Here is a 20,600-nt window from a genome sequence, read left to right as displayed (position 1 = left end):
ATATAATTTTACGATCTTTTACAGATCTGGATTAAACCTTGAGTACAATGTTATAAATGATAATCAGTTTTTGTTAAATTGAAATTAATTTTTTTTCAACAAAAACGATTTAATATTTTATTAGATGGGATAAATTTTTTTAGATATAATTCGATGCTATTTAAAAAACAGTATAAATAGTGATAAGATAGGAATCCTGTCAAAGTTCTTATGAATTAGAAATACACGAAAAAAACATTAATTTTCTCTGCTTTTCTATCTGAATTTTATATTAAACGCATGATTTAAAATTACTGAGATAAAAAATATTTTCCTGAATGATTAAATGATTAAAACAATAATGTGACATTTATTAAAGAACAAATAAATGAAAAAACCAAAATTTAGAGTTGATCAATACTAGCAAAACATATGGAGGAATTAGTTCCACCAAAACCAAATGAGTTTTTAATTCCATATCTACGTTCATTGTGACTCCATTTCCAAACTTGACTTTCATTTGGTACATAATTTAGATCAAAATCGTCATCAAGATTGTCAATATTAATGGAAGGCGGAATTATTCCTCGTTTGCATGAGACCATAGACAATGCAAATTCCGCACTCCCGGCAGCTCCAAGCATATGGCCAATCGATCCTTTAAAAGAAGAAATTTGCAGATTTTTAGAATGAGATTCAAACATTTTTTTGACAGCTCCATTCTCTATTTGATCTCCTGCGGGGGTCGAGGTAGCATGACAATTCACATATCCAATTTGGCTTGGATGGATTTGCCCCTCTGCTAGTGCCGATTTCATGCACTTTAAACCACCAGAAGAGTCAGGATTAGGAGATGTAACATGATAGGCATCGGCGGAAAGACCATAGCCTAATATTTCTGCATAAATTGGAGCTCTTCTAGAAATCGCATGCTCATAATCTTCAAGAACCACAATTCCTGCTCCTTCTGACATTACAAATCCAGCTCTGGCCTTGTCAAAAGGACGAGAAGCCTTTTGAGGACTGTCATTATATCTCATGGCCAATGCTTTAGCTCTTCCGAAACCGGCAATTGTAATCGGATCGATAGGAGATTCAGTGGCGCCACAAACCATGACACGAGCCATTCCATTTTTGATGTAGCGATAAGAATTACCTATGGAATGGACACCAGCAGAACATGCCGTGGAAAGAGAAATGTTAGGACCCTTAAAATTCAAAAATAAAATAAAACTTTTAATTTATATTTGATTGAAGCTAATCCTGCAGTAATATTAATTATGACTTTGGGAATAAAATGTGGACTTAATTTACGGACTCCCCCGTTTGTGAAAGCCGTCGAAGAATCCAAAATATCCGGAATCGCGGACATGGAAGAACCAACGGAAATACCTTATTTATTTATCATAAAAATTTAAACCAGTATAGCACATTTCCTCCTCTGTATTTGGATACCAATTGGCGTCTTCAAGTGCTTCTTGAATAGCCTTCAAGCCGAATAAAGTAGCATCGCTGTAATTACGAGTTTCTGATATACTCCCAACTAGAGTGCTTTGAAACTCAAATTCTTTTTCACCACGAGGAACAAAACCTGCCACACGACATGGGAGATTATCATAAGCTAAGATTAGAGTGATAAATAAACAAGATGAAGTGAGTTGCTTAATTCCGCATTCACCGGCCAGGGCTTTTGCCCAGACTGTTTTCATATTATGTCCAAGACAGGAAACTATTCCAAGTCCGGTAACAACAACTCTTCTACGGTTTGGAATGAAGTGATTCATTAACCTAATCTACAAATATAACAAACTAATTTTTATAATTAAAAAAAATTTAATTTATAGAATTAATGGAAAATTAAACGTTTTTTAATCAAAACATTTATGTTGCCAAATAATCATACTCAGTACATTTAGTTTTCTTACTTTAAAGAGCCACAAGAGAATTTCTTTCAAATTATTTTGTCACCAAAGAGCATAGCGATGAAGTTTTATTTTTGAATTATTCTAAAATCTTAGATCACGGAGTTCATCCGAAACCGGTGCCGTCTGTTAATCATAGGAGTAGGAGGTCTTGGTTGCGAGATTCTTAAAAATTTGGTTTACCTAATTTAAATTTAATTCGAAGGTAATGTCTGGTTTCAGAAAAATCGAAATCGTGGATATGGACGTCGTGCAGCTATCCAATTTGAACAGACAATTTTTATTCAGGTTATTGCTTACAGTCGGATATTCTTGAAGGGAGAGTGATATAGGAAAACCAAAGGTTGAAGTTGCTGCAGCTGCTATTTCCAAGCGAGTTCCTCAAGTAGATATAAAACCGCATTTTAACAAAATCAGTGACTTTGATGCTGATTTCTATTTGAGTTTGTACGGGATCTTATTTTTAGAATTTCACGTTATCGTCTCTGGGCTTGATTCCGTCTCTTCTCGACTTTGGATTAACCAAGTTTTAACTAATATTGCGGAGAACGGTCGAAATACTGTCCTTGTTGATGGTGGTATCAATGGTCTCCGGGGATCTATTAACGTTATCCGTCCAGGAAAAAGTGCTTGCTTTAATTGTCTCTCTAATTTGTTTCCGGCGCCAGTCGTTTATATTTTTTATTTATTTTAGGTGAGTTATCCACTCTGTACAATCTCTGTTATGCCACGTTTACCAGAACATTGTGTGGAGTATGTAGCCATTATTCTGTGGCAACGATTGAAACCGTTTAACTATTATTATTATTTTTAGTTTTTCTGAAGAAGAGGTCGATTCGGATAGGGAAGATCATTTGACGTGGGTTTATGAACAGTCTGTTTTGCGTGCTAAAAGTTATGGAATAGAAGGAGTCACACTATCTCTCACTTTAGGTCATTTTTACACATTATTTCAGGGGTATTAAAAAATGTGTTTCCTTCATTAGCGGCCACTAATTCTTCGATTGCTAGTATTTTTTTATTGATAATATAGGTCTGTGCGTTTTTGAAACTCTCAGGCTGATTAGCGGATTTTCTGATATAGAACATAATCATATATTTGTTCAGCAAGTTGAAGGATTTTCACTTCTTTGTAATAATATAATTAGAGATGTTTGGCTTATTTTTTTTATTTTAGAGCAATTGTACGACATGTTCTTCTCTATATTTTGAATAAATATAGTTTTTTTATTTCAGCTAATAAAACAAGTACTGAATAAATAATAACTATGACTTTCTTTAATAAAATTTATTTTTTAATTCACCCCTTTGCAAATACAGTCGGACCTCGGTTTGAGCCACTTGGTGGCTCATAAACCGAGGTTGTATCATAAACCGAGGTTCGCTAATAATCCTAATTAACAGTACTTTAAGTAAAAAATAGTTCACAAGAAACAGATAGAAACAGTTCATAAGTTATACTTTTTTGAAATAATGCGTAATCTTTTTTCCAAAACGATTGTTATCCTGTAAATTAATCATTATTTTTTTCCTTAGGACGTAGAAATCATTTAATAATTCTGGAGAAAGTTTGCATATATTTTCCTCCATATTATTTAAATTACTGTAATTTGTCTTCAGTGCTTTAATTATGCCCATATCAAATGGCTGAACTAACGATGTAGTGTTTTCAGGTAAATATAAAAATTCAATGTTTGAATAATCGGATAGTCTATGAGAACTAGCATTATCCAACAACATTAATATTTTTCGGTTTTCAGAAAGCATTCTGGTATTTAATTAAAAAACCCAGCTTTTAAAAATTTCAGTTGTCATCCACGAATTTTTAGAAGAAGAGTACATGACGTTAAAAACATCAGGATTGAATTGTTTTAAGCACCGAGGGTTTCGATATTTGCCGATAATTAAAGGCTCCAGTTTCTCTCCAAGATAACTGCAGCATAGAAGCAGGCTAACCCTTTCCTTGTGCTGCTTAAAACAAAACGAATTTTCACCACATTGTACAAATGACTTAGTTGGTGTATTTTTGAAATAAAGTGCAGTTTCCTCGCAATTAAATACATTTTCTTTACCATAATAAACAACTTTTGTATCTAATTCTTGGAAAAAATGAGGGAGCATGGATGTATCTGCGGAACCCTTTTCACCACACAATGTTTTGTATTGTAAATTATGTCGTTTCTTGAATCTTTGAAGCCAACCATTTGAAAATATTCAATGATTCAATGATAATTTTGAAGCGACCATCGACCCAATTTTCTTAATAATCGGTCCAGATAAGGGAGCTTTTTCAAGTCGCAATTTGTGAAAAATTTCGAAAACTTTAAGATCGAGATTTTTAAGTTTTTCAGAATCACTAGTTTGCTCGGATAAATCAGAATAAATAGTTCCATTATCAAGAAATGGGAAATCTTTTTTTATACGTGAAATTGTAGCCCTGCTAACTTTGAAAATTTCCGCAATTCTGCGCTCTGAAAGCTGGTTCCGTTTAATATATTGGGCTATTTCGAGTTTTTTTCGTGATCAATTTTCATTTTAGGCATCTAGAAAACATAGAACAGTGGAAAATACTTCAACAAAGATAACAACGTGACAAGGAAAAAATTCTTTAATTCGCCCAGCCTTCTTGCAGTTGGTTCGTATTCTTGATAAAACTGTCGGCGACTAGGAATCGGTCATGCTCTGGAATTCTAATTAGGACCAGGCGGCGGTATTTGGGAAGATATGTCAAAATTTCATTAGGGCTCCGATTAAATTTCCTTGGAGTAAGTATTGTTAAATAAGGAATAGGTGAAGTAGTAGTTTTAAAAACTCTTTCCAACGTTCATGAAACAAGCACAAAGCCTGTTCGGAAAGACCCTGCAACAAACCTGACTCATTTTAATACATTTAAGGTAAAAGTAGTTAAAGCAAGAATCATACAGAATACAAAATTTCCTACTGTTCAAGGATTGGCAGGTGACACATTCCATAACTAAACGTTGGAAATAATTTTGTGGACCTTGGTTTTTTCTTCCATATTTGGCGAAATTAACAATTCTTCACCTGTTTAAAACTACAAAACAGTTGAGTACTTTTTTTTTCTCTAGAAATATTTAATTAAAATGGGGAATAAGTTATACACGAATTAATAAAGAGCCTGGAGGTCAGCTCAAAGTCGCCGCACTGCGTATCGAGTGGCAGTTTCCGCGGAGCACTGCGACCGAGATTCCCTGGAAGAGCCAGCTCGTCTCCCTCCGGTCGTTGGTCTTCTTGGCGATTCTCCTGGCAATGTCGGCAAGAATGCGAGTCGCAGACCTGCCGACAATTCCAGATGTTTCGAAGGCGAGGGGGACAAACTCGTAAGAGTCCGAAATATTTCCATACTTCGACCTCTTAGCCTCCTCAGCCTGAGCACTGGCGGAACCCGGGTTAGTGATGGACTTGAGTAACACCGACGCGGAGAACGAGTCAACACAAGTTGCGTCCCAAATCAGGGACTTGCCTTCCCTGAAAGGGAAGGTAGTCATCCCGTCAGGACGCTTTCCATCACTCCGGCAGAGACCGACTGGCTCTAGAGTGGAGGGGAAACCTGCCGACTCTAGTTGAGTACTGGATTATAGACCAATTATTATGTTTTTAGTCCGTCAATTGTTCTTTTCATACATTCCGACTTTATTTTGTTGATAATAAATACAATATATATAATTTAATCTTTTTATAATTTAAATAAATACTAAAACATGAAATATTGTGATGATTTATTTGTTAAAACAAATTCGATTTTTGTGCAATAAATCAGCAACAAAATATACAAATAACAACTATATCCCTGAAAATAAAACAATTTTTTCTGTGTCAAATTGGTTTTCTACCGAAACATCCACAGTAAATACGAATGTATGCCAAACAAAAAAAATACCGACAAATGATTTTTCTTATGACACAAAACATTTAGAAATCAATGAACCACAAAATACAAGATTTTTGTCTTTTTTTAAACACAATCGGTTTTTAAACGTCGATTTGACAATGCTGTCACCTGCATGTTGCGGACCAGCATTTCCTATTCCAGGATTTTCTCCTATTCCAAAGCCAGGACCAACCCCATCTCGTTACAAAATGGAATTTAAACTTTTCGAAAGTAAGACTATGAACCAAGAAATTAATAATTTCAACAATATTTTTGATTACATCTCATCATTTACTTCATTGCCCAACAAATATCAAATTGTGGATATTATTCATAGATTCAATCATAGCAACATTTATGAAGAAAAGAAATTAGGCGATAAAGTATTTAAACTGTTAATGTCCGATGGCGGTTATTTGTTCTGCCAGGGGATGGCACTTACTGCACATTTGTTTTCTGTTTCTGAGGTAGCTGAACATTTATTTAATTTAAAGATTTGTCAAACTCTGGATTTTTTGGATTCTATTGGGTTCACAAGTGAGAATATAATGTGTCACCATCTCCTTACCTTACTCTATAACGAAGGCTATAAACGTCTTCCTTTGACAGAAGCTGCTATTTTTTTAGAAGTTTTGGTTTCCCTGCACCAATTTCAGCCAACAATACTTACTGAAAACATTTACCTAAGTTTGAGGGAGTTTTTTAGAAATACTGTTGATATGTAATTAATTTATTTTAGAGTCTGAAATACGTCGACGATGAATCATTGACGAATATTTTATCGTTTATGTGCCTTCCACCAATTGACGCCCAGTTTAGAAATCAAATTATCGAAAATCGTGAAATTGAAGATACTGTTTTCATAAAATATTTTGAAATTCATAACTTTTTTTACTCTGATTTTGACAAATCTTAATTTAAGTATTATTTTGAATTTTTGAGTTTTTAAATTGCTTTCTCTCGGAGGATATCCGCAGAAGTAGAAACACTTCACGTCTTTCTAGCTCATAGAATTTTACACACTCTTGACAAAGCTGAGAATCAACGTGGCCATGATAAAAAAATCAAACTATCTGCTAACAATCATACGCTCTCATTCCCGCAAAGCGAGAGGAGGCGGCGGTCTGTTCGCTTTAATCAGAAACAATTTGAAATACACACATGTTCCTGCAGAAGTGAGAAATTTTATCGAACTGATGAGGTATCCGAGATAATCGGGATCTCGCTTGGCACAACGAAGGGACGATTATGGCTGGTTAATATGTAAATTCTACTCCCGATTCTTGTCCGAGGAGCTATAGCCTCCCAGCTCTCTTTATACTGGCACGCATCGATGGGGTCGTCTTTTGCGGAGACCTGAATACGAAATACCCCCTCTGGTTGTCAACTCAGTCGGCGGATACGAGAGGAAAACTTTTATTTTTTCAATTGGACTCATTAACAATTTTGAACGATCTATCGAGGAACACAAGGACTCCACTCAGACTTACTGATATGCCTACGTCACCCGATGTAACTCTATGCTTTTCATCCCTCGCTTCGACTACGGACTGGTCAGTCCTCTATGAAACGAGTAGCGACCACAACCCGATCGCGCTGAAGATCAAAAGGGAAGTTGTCACCAGGAAAGTCCCTGTCCCATATAATTATAATGCGGCGAACTGGCCATGGTTCCAGGAGATCTTAAATTCGAAACTTAAGAATTGCAATCTGTACAACTTTAGCTCTTTCGTCAAAGCCATCGGTTTCTTCACGAAAATTATTCTGGAAGTAAAAGTAATGGCTATACTCGAACGCCAACCTTATGCTGCTAGTAGCTGAAGGAGATCTGGCTAAGGAAAGAAATCGCCCCAAGAAATCCAACGGAATGACTCCCGATATAATGATCCGTATCAGATCATTGAACACCGAATTGAAGACTAGTGAACACTTGTTTGAAATGTGAACCGAAATCGTTCAACGGGAGAAGTATGGAAAGCCATTCGGAACGTAGCCAAGGGGACACAACTGAAACTGTTGAAGAGTATGATCAAAAAGGTGTCAACAACCTCATCAAATTCTACGCGAAAATAGCACACAAGGAGCACATGAAATTGGATTCACTTCCCTCAACGAAAGCCTTAAGAAACGGTCGGCACGACTCCTTTTCTCGGTACAAGAGGTGGTGGACATCTTGCACTCCATAAAAACGTCTACTCTCACGGCCTGGACAAAATCTCGGTCTTTCTATTACAAAATATTGGTGTTGAAGGAGTCACGTTTCTAACGGCTATCTTAACCTATTCGATCAACCATAATGAGATTCTGTCATTATTGAAACAAACACTAATAAGACCGATACTGAAACCTGGAAGACCAAGAGATGACCTGGCATCTTTCACGCCGGTTTCCCTGTTATGCTCTATGTCAAAAATCCCGGAAAGGATGGTTCTTGGAAGAATAGGATAATTTTTCCCCGAATGACCTTTTCAACATGGGTTCAAGAAGGCGAAGTCCGCCTCTTCATTCTTACAGTCATTGACGGAATTCATTTGTACCGACATTTTTCCAAGATTTTGCAATATTTTAGCAAATTCATTATTTCATCTATCACAAATAGTTTGCCGACGCCTGTTGATGAAAAACAGCCTTACAACATGATATTTTCTCTTCAGTGCTTTATGGTAGGTATGGTGCATTTTGGCTATACGCATAATTGAATTTACGCCAATTTGATAGCATGTGGTTCATTCCGATAAGTTTTATTTTTGCTTCGTCTGACCATAAAATATTGTTTATGAATTCATTTTCTTTATTTAAAAAATGAACTTGGTCGATTAATAACAGTTCCATGTCGTTTCCATCGGGTAATAATATTCTAAACCAGTGGTTCTCAACCCTTTTGTGTGAATAAAAAAAGTTTTTTGTCGAAAAAAGTATTACTTTTCTTAAAACAATGTTGAATAGCAAGGTTTTGAGCAGTTCCTCATCATGGGGACCGCTGCTATCTTGGACCTACAGAAGAAGAATCTAGAAGACTCGACTAAAGGCGTACAGATTAACCGAACGTTGGTTTTAAGATAACAAATGTTTCAGACTGGCTTCGCTGAAGGATCTGATTAAGCAGAACTCCAGATTGCAGGCCAATGTCGCAGCATTACAGTGTCTTCCTTTCGAGAAAACACCTTTAGGTCGTCCATGAATAGAAATGGTTCGTTGAGTATACATTAGCGTCTTTGCCTGACTTGTCCACAAGCACATTATGAAATTTTTCATTTACTATTCTATTTAGGACAATTACAAAAATTTAGGGCGATAAAGAATCACACTGGAAGATCACTCTTTCATTCTCATAGGTTGAATTTCAGCTTGATCTTCGATTTTGTGACAAATCTCTTTATAAAATCTACAATCAACGAAACCGGAATTATCGAGGACTTGGTATAGAAATTTGTGATACCCAGAGTCAAAGATTTTTGTACATTTACCCACGCAGAAGGCAGGTTATTCCGATTTTGTTGATGAAAACATTGGTTGAGCAGTTCCTGCTATTTGGTTCCTTGGCACATTCTTCTCGTTTCCAATTAATTATTGTTGATCAAATAGTATGCTTCAATGCCCAGTATAGAGGATTTCAACAATTCAATGAGATTAGCTGGTCGATTTGCTTCATAAAAGATGTCGAAATTGAGATTTATTAATAAAAAGAAACTAATTAACTAATTAATTGCCTATCTAAATCCAGAGCCTTCGTGATGAACAGCGAATGGCAGTCCACGCACCTTCTTCCATTTTTCCTCCTCTTTTCTGGCAATGTAGACCTCTGAAAAAGTGCAGTTCAGCGCCTCTCGCTGACTAAATGTTAGGATAGGACTGGATCGGCAAGCGATCTAGGTACTTGATGCCAACTTCCACAAAAACGATATCCCTGGTAACCTTATCGTACACCACAATATTGGGTTTGTTGTTCTGGACAACAATTGAGGTGGTATCCACTTTAATCCACACCTCGAGTTCTCACAGACTGATTGAACTTGATGGGTTCGCAACTTTCCAGACCGCCTCAAGCCATACTTATTGCAGACAAAAGATGGAGAGACCTCACCACCTTGTTAAGCCTCCATGTGTAATCATCGTACAGCATACTCCCGCATTTTGTGGCTAAATAGTTAACGGTCAAAAATTATCAAAAAAGTTATTATAAAACATGTCAAATCAAAAAATGATAGGTGTTCCATGACTTATTTGCCTACTGTAGACATTACAACACATGCGATATAGGCGGGATTAAGCTAGAAAGAGATCATAGGCAACATCATGTGTCCATTGTTTGTTATCTGTTTAGAACATTTGAATAATGTCCTCACTTCTCACTTTGAACAGTTGTCAATAAACCAAGACGGATGACGTTTTAGAAATCAACTATTTCATGTCAACTATTTTCTCAATTTTTAGAGAGATTTAACTACATCAAGTCTGAGACTGAGATCCTTATGTGTGGTGAACTAGTGAGTCTTGAAGGAAAAAAATAGTGACTAGTTATTCAAGTCTTTAAAAAAATAACAATTTATGAAGGCTACTTATTTTAAAACTTTTTTTGAAATTTAGTTTAATTCATTTTATAATCAATCTTAAATTTATTATTCATATTCAATTTAATAAATTATTATAAAAATCACCCTTTATAATCATGTTGTCTACCCAATCTCAAATGGACTATTCATTTCTCAACAGTACATTCTCTGACAAAAAAGAACCAAGCCAATTCAAAATTTCTCGTCGTCTTGACATCCCTGTGGATTTTAAAAGATTATTAAAGCAATGTTGCTTTTACTAACATAATTTTAATCTTTATAGCCACAGCTGAAAGTACTTCGTTTCGTATATTCGATTGCGGGTGGACTGTTGCTTCATTGGATTCAAAATCATTTCTGATATGGAATACCATATCCGATGTAGACAATTAATTAAATTTCAAGAGGTTTCATAATTCCCGACATCAATTGAATCTTCCCTCGAAAATGTGCTCAAACGTCGATTTACTTTCGATTTCGTCTCATATTTGCGGTCAAGACAATATTTTTCGCTGTGTTTGCATCGGTTCCGATGGAAAAGTGTTTGTCTGGCACTCGGCCGACGATATTCACGACTTTCAGGATTTTGTTAGTATAAAAGCTGAAAATGATTGGCCACTTACTTGCCTTACACTGCTAAACGAGCAGTCATATATTGCCATGTCGTGTCCGAATAACTATGTAATCTTCCAAGTTACACAGACCAAGGTTTTTATGTTTTAATTAATTGAAATTCTGTTTTCAGTTAAATTTCTGAATTATAGATTATTGTTCTTCGAGGCATTCGGAGAAAGAGTCTAATCGGAGATCTTGGTTCCAGAGTTGGTTCGTTTATTTTCGGTAACGACAGCTTAAATGATAGTATGTCAAGTAATTCCAATGTATCATTATACTTGTATTTCAATAGACTATTATTTTGTCCAATGTTTTCCAAAATTTGACCGAGAATCCAACTTTCTACTGTTCTTCCCAACGATCTCTAAGTCTCTACGAGTTCTTACAAAATGTGGGTTTGAAGGTTGTTAATTGTTGATAACTGTAGGTTTTGTGTTCAATAAAAATTGAAAAAGAAAGCACACTTTTATGTCCTCCGCTCTTTTCCTTTTCAGAAAATGGGAATGATCATTCAGTTTTACAGAGATTTCAAATACTTTCAATGTCATACATATGGTATTTTTGTGAGATTTATGTAATGTAGTAATCGATTATTTATTCTTTTTAATATTCCTCCACAACCATTTACAAATCACAAATATTTTCTAATTTTGGGTTTTTAATATATATTATTTGAGGTATCGTCCAATGGCCTTCCGACCCTATCAGAATTACGGAAATTTTATGGCAGCGTTCATTTAATTTGGTTTATTTGTCTTTGCTTTAATATATTTTAAGTTACCCTACGCTGTTAGTTTGCACGTTCCTTCATTTCAGCAAGAAGAATTATTCATTAGATTAGATGATACTGTTATCTCTGTTTCTGGTGAATTATATTTTTTTGTATTATAGCTTTTGGCTGTTTGGAAGTAAAAATTGGAAAATCCCCAAGAATTTTAGGATTGGGTTGTTACCGTTCTGACTCCGAGGTTGTTGGTTTATTGGTTCTGGCTGAACGAGGAACATATCACATCTACAGGAATCCATTAAAGTTACATATTTATTTAATCATTTAACTAGTCTTCTCAATAATTCAATCTTTGAAGGAATTGGAGTTTATCAATTAAAATTATTTTTTAGAATAAACAAACTGAACCCGAATCCAAACTGATGAATTGTTACTTTGAAATGTGCAAAGGAAATATTGTTGGTTTTATTGATCATTTCCATAGAGGAAGTCTGAGGATTATATCAGAGAGTTTTTGAGCGCCACAGAGGCGAATGAGATTATTTCAGATATTATCGAGTGTTCAAGATGTATTGTCGTCGACAGAATGACTCATTTATCAAATGAGAGTCAATGTTATCATTTTTAATGCTTAATTATACAGGTGTTCTTATTGATATTACTTGTGATGATATCATTCTTCCAAGAGTTGAAAATCATCGACATTTCCTTCAATTTCTTGCCTCTTCTCCTCTTTTAAATACTGTATGATTTGTTAGGTAATTATTCTTTATAGTTAACCAAGAATTGCTCAGTGGAGGCACTTTCTTTTTGTTTTGAGCATTTGATTTGTCATAGCGAACTTGTTCAATGCCACTATGCATGTTCTCGCTTGTCGGTTTCTTATAGTGATGACATTCAATCTGATTCTTTCAATGAAGAGGTTTATTTTCCTTTTATAAAATAGATAACGTCACTTTTCTTAGAGCTAAAGAACTTAATCCTTAAAATAAATCTCAATGTGACAAGATTGGAAACTATTAGGGGAAGCATTATTAATCGACTTGACTATGTGTGTGCTTTACTTACTGTTTGATCTATTTTTCATGACAATATAGACTATTTACGAAAGTGCTACTTTGGCTACTAAACAGACTATGGATATTCTGAATTACCATCCTAAGAATGGGAAAACAAACTCGTGGCTTCCTTATCCAGATTTACTTGATATTATTAAACGAATTGTTAATTATTTTATTTATTTAAGGGCGAATTGTTCAAATCGACGCACAGCTCTCGTAAATTTGAGTTTCTGACATTGTCGAAAGCTCATATGGACTATGCTGTATTGTTGAGTAATAAGAATGAATGTGAATTCGATTCTTTTCGGTCATATCTCTCTTCTATGATTGGTATTCTTCGAGATATTCTATTTCTAGTGGATTTGGTCGGCGTTGAAGAGGGATTACTGTTTGCAGAGGAATATGAAGATTTCGAATCAGTCCTTGATATATGTGAGAAAGAAGAATACGATGAAAGACTTATTTCTAATATTAAACGCTTTTCGAACAAATTTGATGAGCTTGCATTCGATCGATTAATGAAAAAAGGTATCAGTTTTTCATATTTTTATATAAGGTCGAGAAAAATTTTGTTTATATTCTGGAACATTTTCTGACGAAAGATTGGAATATTTTGTTCGAGAAGACGGGCAGCATTCACTTCACTCATGGGCGTATTATCTCCACGTCGGGCAGTATTCAAAAGTTTTAATTCTTTAAAAGTTATAATTTTTAGGCTGTAGAGCGTCTTAATATATCGGTTAAGAAAACAACGTCCTTGCTTCTTAGACGACGGTTATGTTCCATTGGAAAGTTAATATGTCGTGGGTATCCTTCTGTCGACGTTGCATATTCAGGCATTGTATTTGTTGTATTCCCAATAGATGAGATTGAAAAAGAATTACTGTTGATTGCACATAACGACGTGTTTGCCAAGTCATTTGTACGTTTGTAATATTTAAATTTAGTTTCAGCAAAGCAATGATATTTGCTTGTCTGCATCTGATTTGATAAATGTTTATTTTTTATTTAAATTATCTAGCGCTATTTGAATCATTCTGACCTAAGAAATGAACAATTTATTTTTGCTTGTGAGTTGTTGTCTTTGATTGATCAGGTGTTTTGTTCACTACTATTTTAGACTTCTGATAGAAGATATTTACTTTTAAAACTTTTTATTAAAGCAATACAGGAAGACAGGTTAATTTTTTTACCATTTCAGGTGGATGGATTTGCCTGAGTATAACTTTACCGAATATTGTCTTCGTACTAATTTTGCTACTGTAATGAGAACAGTAGTGGATAGTGGTTGTTTTTTAAATGATATCAGTCTTTCAGGGGTTGTTATCAGTCCTTAGACATCTGGCGAAGTGTCACATAGACAAAGGACTATTCCTATGGCTAAAAGACTTCCTCCGCGACAGGCGCTCTGTGATAAGCTTTCTGAACTATGACTCGGATGAACTGAAACTTAAAAGAGGCGTCCCTCAAGGATCAGTCCTCAGTCCTCTATTATTCAACATTGTGATGAGCAATCTGCCGTCTCCTGTCAACCACGGACGGAAATTTTGATATACGGCCGATGATGTTGTAATCCTTGACATTTCATCGAAACCTGCCTTATCCGAACAAAGGATTATATCATATATGAATACATGGAGCAATGGTGCGATGAAATATGTTCATTATTGCGCGTGAGAAGTCCGCATTACTGAGAATCACAGAAGCAGAAATTTAATAAATTTACCGTGCCTGATCAAGAACATACCTCGACAAAACTCAATTAAATATCTTGGCTTGTTCATCGATGAAAAGGGAAACTATCTCGAAAACGCAAAATTAAGTAAAAGGAAAGCAACTAATGCTCTGTTCTGCCTGAGGAAGTTAAATTTGGAGCCTGATACTTTCCTCTACGTTTTCAATACGTTGATCCTACCGGGACTACTATACGGAAAAGAGGGATGGTACTTCTCTAAAAAGAAGGACACCATCTTAACTAAATTTGAAAAGTCTCGCAGGCTCGCTTGAAGCTTGCTTACCACCAAAAAGTTGAAGATCCAATCCCCCTGTGGCTTGAAAGTAAATCCTCCATGGTCGGTGAAACTGTCGAAAAAGCTATAAGTGGTTATAAATCCAACTCAATTGTCACTGGACGTACCTGCAGAGGTAAAAAGAAAAAAAAAAAAAAAAAAAAAAAAAAAATTTACTTGAGGGGGTCTCTTTTTTTTCTGGGAAGAAGTCGATAGGGTAGTCCTATTGTTTCATTATACAACTCCCCCCTAACCTTTAACCCTTCTCTGTTTCCAATAAAACTTCCTATCCTATTCCAGGGGTTGTTGTAGAGGATATTCCGTCACTTAATGAATTGTTGGCACAAGCTCATTTAGTCGAGTATAAAAATCATCCAAAATTTTGTTCTGCGCTGGAGATTGTCTATCGTTCATTTTTCTAAGTTTTGTTCTGTTCATGTTAATTTAATACTTTGTTATTAGTTTAATTTCTATAAGACTTTGTATTGTTTCGACTGCCATGGGTTTTAGGGAATTAATTTTTGGTTGGTTGACAAAGGTCATGAGTAGGGCCAACATTTTTTTAACCTTAAAAATTGAAAAATTTAACCTTAAAAAGTTAACTTTATTAACCTATAAACCAAAATTTTTAACCTTAAAATTAAAAAAATTTAACTTTATTTATTCTCAGGTTAAACCTGTAAAGTATAAATAAGAAACAATAAAATACTTTAAAGACTATTTATTGAAAATGGACATAACATAGTTTTCCAAATTTTGTGTAGCAAAGTTTCTGTTTGACCTCATAAAACTCCTAAATTGCAAAAGCATCGTTCGATAGAAGCCGAGGATGGTTGACAGTTTTTAAGTAACGAATAATCTTCCGGAGAGATATTTTTATTATCCATATTAATAATTTTAGTCATATCGCTCTCTAAAATTCTCTTCTCTAAATATTTTTTGATCCCTGCTTCATCCTTCCCGAAGTCAAGTGTACTTAACGTCGAATATGCAAATTCTATTGTACATTCGTTACTTTCAAGTTGTAATATTTTCTCTATGAGATTAATTACTATATGAAAAACCTGGAATATGTGAATAGTTATGCGAAATTGCACATAAGCTTTTTACTAGTTTTTCACTTATCAATGCATTTTTGTGGCAGTCACTAGTATTCCTTCGTCCTCAATCAAATCAAAAATGTTAATCACTGAGATTAAATTTCTTGAATAAAAAGATGCAGCCTTTAACCAGGTGCCTCATCTCGTCAACACAACTTTCGGAGGAATTCCAATTTCGTAAAACAACAATTTTCGCTTGTGGTTCTTCCTGACAGAAGCTTGCACGCTAGCTATCACACCATCAACTTCTGGATAATATTTTCTGACCTCCATTGAACAATTATGCAAAATATGGGTGACGCAATTAACATGAAAAAGATTGGGATATAAATTTTTTAAAATTTTCCCGGCTAAATCATCAATTAATTAAAACAATACCGGATGTCATATACCGTGAAGCATCGGAAATGAGAAGTTTCATCGGTTATTGTAAAAATTTTTTGTTCTCTAGAAAATAAACTTTGATGGAATACTTGAATTTGTCCCTAAAAGATCCTATGTATTCATTTGCAATATATTTTGCACAATTCCTTGCTTGTGATTGCAAAGGAAGGGAAATTTTGTTGCTTTCGAAGAGATCAACAAATAAAGGCATTGATAATTTATTTAGCGGAATGTCACATTTCAGAAAAGCCTTAGTCACCCTCAAATTCCAGTTTCCAATTTCAGATTCATCTAATTTTTGTTGGCTAAATGTAGTCAAACGATCTATATATTATCGAAAAATCCTTACCAACGAAAGTCTTATGCTTCTTTGATATCCTGTGGAGGTTAACAAAATGCTTTTTCGAGCACTTTACTGTCGTTAAGCATAGTTTACAAAACAATTCATCTTTGTTATTTAACTGAAATTCCTTTGGGAATTCGTTAACAATTAATTTTGCTTTAGTTAGACAAGACTTAGAAGTACGCGGCATACAAGAAAAACTTGTAATTTACACGCTGTTTAATATTTATTTAATCGTATGATAATAATTTGTTGAAATAATTAAATAAAATAAAGTTAAAAAAAATTTAACTTTACGATTTATTTTTTTAACTTTTTAACTTTATAATTTTTTAAAATATAAAGATAAAACGTTTAAAAATAATATAAAAACAGTTTTTATTTAATTTTTATTTAAAATATTAAAATTTAACTTTATTAACTTTATCACCCCTAGTCATGAGGAATTTCTACCACAGGTAACCAGATAAAGATCTATAATCAAATTGATTAATCATTTTCTGAACAACAGAAACATTTAATTCGTGACGCAATTTCCGATCTTTTAAATACAAATACAGTCCGACCCCAAAATGGGGCAGACCCCAGGGGTGGGGCACCCTCGGATTTTGGGGCACCCCCGCAATTTGGGGCACTTTATTCCAAAAGTACATTTTGGCAGAAAAAAAATAAAAATCGATAAAAAATTATGGAATTTTTGGGGCACCATAAAATCATTTATAAGGAATTAAAAATAAAATAAAATTATAATAAATTAATTATTTTGTTTTATTTTCAATTTATATTTTTATTGTTGTGGTTATGGATTACGAAACTAAATTGAAGATTGCTAAAGAAATTTTGAAGAAAAATTTATCTGAGAGGCAACTAATGAAAAAGTACAACACAAGTAAAGGAACAATATCAAGAATAAAACGAAATATTGTACCTTTCTTGCAACACGGCAATACTATTTCTGAGGAATATGACACATTTAAAGCCGATAAAGATAAATTTGATGATCAAGTCTTTGAAATACTTCAAAGACTACGCGTAGATAAAATTCCGATTTCAGGCCCTATTTTGAAAAAAATTGCCTTAGTTACAGCTTCAAAAATTGGATTTACTTCTTTTAAAGCTTCCAATGGGTGGCTTGATAGATTTAAATTGCGGCATGAACTTCAATTCAAGTCAATATGTGGTGAAAAAGCTTCTAATGTTGCACCAAGTATGCTCCGAGATTTTTTTGATTTTCGGCTGAAATTGACGAACAATATCAGACAAAACTCTACAAATAAAAAGAAAATAACTGAATATTTTAGTAAAAATGTTTTTTGATGTTTATTAATGGTTTAATTTTTAAAAAAATAACAAACCCCTGTTTTTGGGGCACCCCCGCATTTTGGGGCACTTGGTGCCCCATTTGGGGGTCGGACTGTAGTTATTTTAGATCAGCGGTTCTCAAATGCGGCCCTCGGGGCCGCATGTGGCCCTCAGGATTTTTTTGTGCGGCCCCTCTAGAGTAACTGACTTTTTTAATTTTTTAATAATGTTTAAATTTAATTATTCATTTTTAAGGTTAAACATATCCATAATTGGTGATTTCATTAATCAATTTGAAGCACGTTTTGGGGTACATTTATATAAGTTTAATTTTTAGAATTTTAAAGAATTCCTTCCTTTAACGAAAATATTCGCAACTCCATTCAGCGTGGAAATTAAGGATGCGCCTGCAAAGTTTCAACTAGAACTCATTAATTTACAACATGATATAGAACTGGCGGCATTGTTCAAAAATGCGTCCATTATTAATTTTTACGAATTAATTCCTCAAGACAAATTCAAAAATATAACACACAATGCATATATGAATCTACATATTTATGCGAATCAATATTTAGTAAAATGGAAAATATAAAAATATATAAAATACTAGCTCGGCAGCTCGCTTCGCTCACCGCGACCTAGCTCCTGCGGAGGGCCTGTTTCATCAAACAACTATAAGTTTATGTAGATGTATAAAACTACCTGGTTTAATGTAACCCTATTCTATCGCCTGTTGATAAACGATGTTTGTCGTCCGTCCTTCCTTGGCATATATGAATAAATTTTCTCTTCTGCCTACCCTCGAGCATCCCACATACAGCTGTCCATGTGAAAAGCACTCACTCTCTAAAAATAACCCAACTACCTTTATGACTGTCCCTGGGCCTTGTTTATTGTCATTGCACACTTTTTTTTCATTTTTGTGGTTTATTTTTTTTTATATTTAATTTTTTCATTTTTCCTTTGTAATTTCCTTTTTTTTCTTTTTTTGTTTTTTACTGGCGGAAATGGGGCAGGGGGAGATGCGGCAGGCAAGAAAGCGACACACAAAAAAGCGACACACAAAAAAGATTTAATTAATTACCTTATTAAGCTGACCGTTTTTTCTTCAGCTTCGTTTTTCCTCCTTCGGTTATCTATTTAAAAAATTATTTTTGAATAATAAAAAAGTTTAGGAAAAGAGGCATACCGAAAATAAATTCTATCTTTACGAAAAACTCAAGTAAATAGTTAATATTTTTACGCAAATTCTTCTGATTGCGCTGTCAATTGGTGGTAAATTGTGTTAATGGTTGTGCTAATGTGGTTTCAACTATCAAAGTGTTTTTCAAAATCTGTTAATTGCACACTCTATTCAAGGTCGTGCGTCAATTGGTGGTAAATTGTGTTAATGATTGTGCTAATGTGGTTTCAACTATCAAAGTGGTTTTTCAAAATCTGTTAATTGCACACTCTATTCAAAGTCGTGCAATCTGTGATTGCACATTCTGTCAAAGTCAAATATGATAATAGCTTTAATTTTGATTCATGGTCGATAATGATATATGCATTTAATTTTAAAGAGAAAAACATAGGATGAATTGAATTTCTTTATCGCGAATAATTGGGAGTTCATCATTGTTAATATTCTCGCTGTCGTTTTCATCAAGGATATTCTTAATACGTGAGATTTTTGCCTTGAAGGTTTTAATGGACCTCATCATGAATGTCGAGGACATTCGAGTTGTTCATTTTAATCAAAATGCAGAAAATAATTTTTTGATTTTTTGGGAAAAAGGTTTTAAGGACTTCATCATGTAAGTCGAGGACATTGTAGTTGTTCATTTTAACCAAAATGCAGAAAATTTTTTTTTAATTTTTTTTGGGGGGGAAGGTTTTAAGGACTTCATCATGTAAGTTGAGGACATTGTAGTTGTTCATTTTAACCAAAATGCAGAAAATTTTTTTTTAATTTTTTTTGGGGGGAAGGTTTTAAGGACTTCATCATGTAAGTCGAGGACATTGTAGTTGTTCATTTTAACCAAAATGCAGAAAATTTTTTTTTAATTTTTTTTGGGGGGGAAGGTTTTAAGGACTTCATCATGTAAGTCGAGGACATTGTAGTTGTTCATTTTAACTAAAATGCAGAAAATTTTTTTTTAATTTTTTTTGGGGGGAAGGTTTTAAGGACTTCATCATGTAAGTCGAGGACATTGTATTTGTTCATTTTAACCAAAATGCAGAAAATTTTTTTTTAATTTTTTTTGGGGGGAAGGTTTTAAGGACTTCATCATGTAAATCGAGGACATTGTAGTTGTTCATTTTAACCAAAATGCAGAAAATTTTTTTTTATTTTTTTTGGGGGGAAGGTTTTAAGGACTTCATCATGTAAGTCGAGGACATTGTAGTTGTTCATTTTAACCAAAATGCAGAAAATTTTTTTTTTAATTTTTTTTGGGGGGAAGGTTTTAAGGACTTCATCATGTAAGTCGAGGACATTGTAGTTGTTCATTTTAACCAAAATGCAGAAAATTTTTTTTTAATTTGTTTGGGGGGGAAGGTTTTAAGGACTTCATCATGTAAGTCGAGGACATTGTAGTTGTTCATTTTAACCAAAATGCAGAAAATTTTTTTTTAATTTTTTTTGGGGGGAAGGTTTTAAGGACCTCATCATGTAAGTCGAGGACATCGTATTGCCAATTTGAAGTTGGTGTGCACACACAGACAGACA

General features: G+C 34.2%; 1 protein-coding gene across 1 annotated transcript; it reads right to left on the bottom strand.

Annotated features, from left to right (window-relative positions):
* Positions 1–383: 383 nt before the first annotated feature.
* LOC115228148 (3-oxoacyl-[acyl-carrier-protein] synthase, mitochondrial-like) lies at positions 384–1,106 on the bottom strand. Its single transcript, XM_036498849.1, has one exon. It carries the CDS (start codon positions 1,104–1,106, stop codon positions 384–386), a length of 723 nt encoding a protein of 240 aa, XP_036354742.1.
* Between the last annotated feature and the right edge of the window lie 19,494 nt (positions 1,107–20,600).

The sequence above is a fragment of the Octopus sinensis genome, unplaced genomic scaffold (assembly GCF_006345805.1).
Source record: "Octopus sinensis unplaced genomic scaffold, ASM634580v1 Contig09616, whole genome shotgun sequence".
Lineage (NCBI taxonomy): Eukaryota > Metazoa > Mollusca > Cephalopoda > Octopoda > Octopodidae > Octopus > Octopus sinensis.
The sequence above is the reverse complement of the archived record's forward strand: the minus strand, read 5'-3'. Positions and strand labels throughout refer to the sequence as shown.

Excerpts from the sequence above, each read along its gene's own strand:
- LOC115228148 (XM_036498849.1), bottom strand. The coding sequence starts at position 1,106 with ATGGCTCGTGTCATGGTTTGTGGCGCCACTGAATCTCCTATCGATCCG.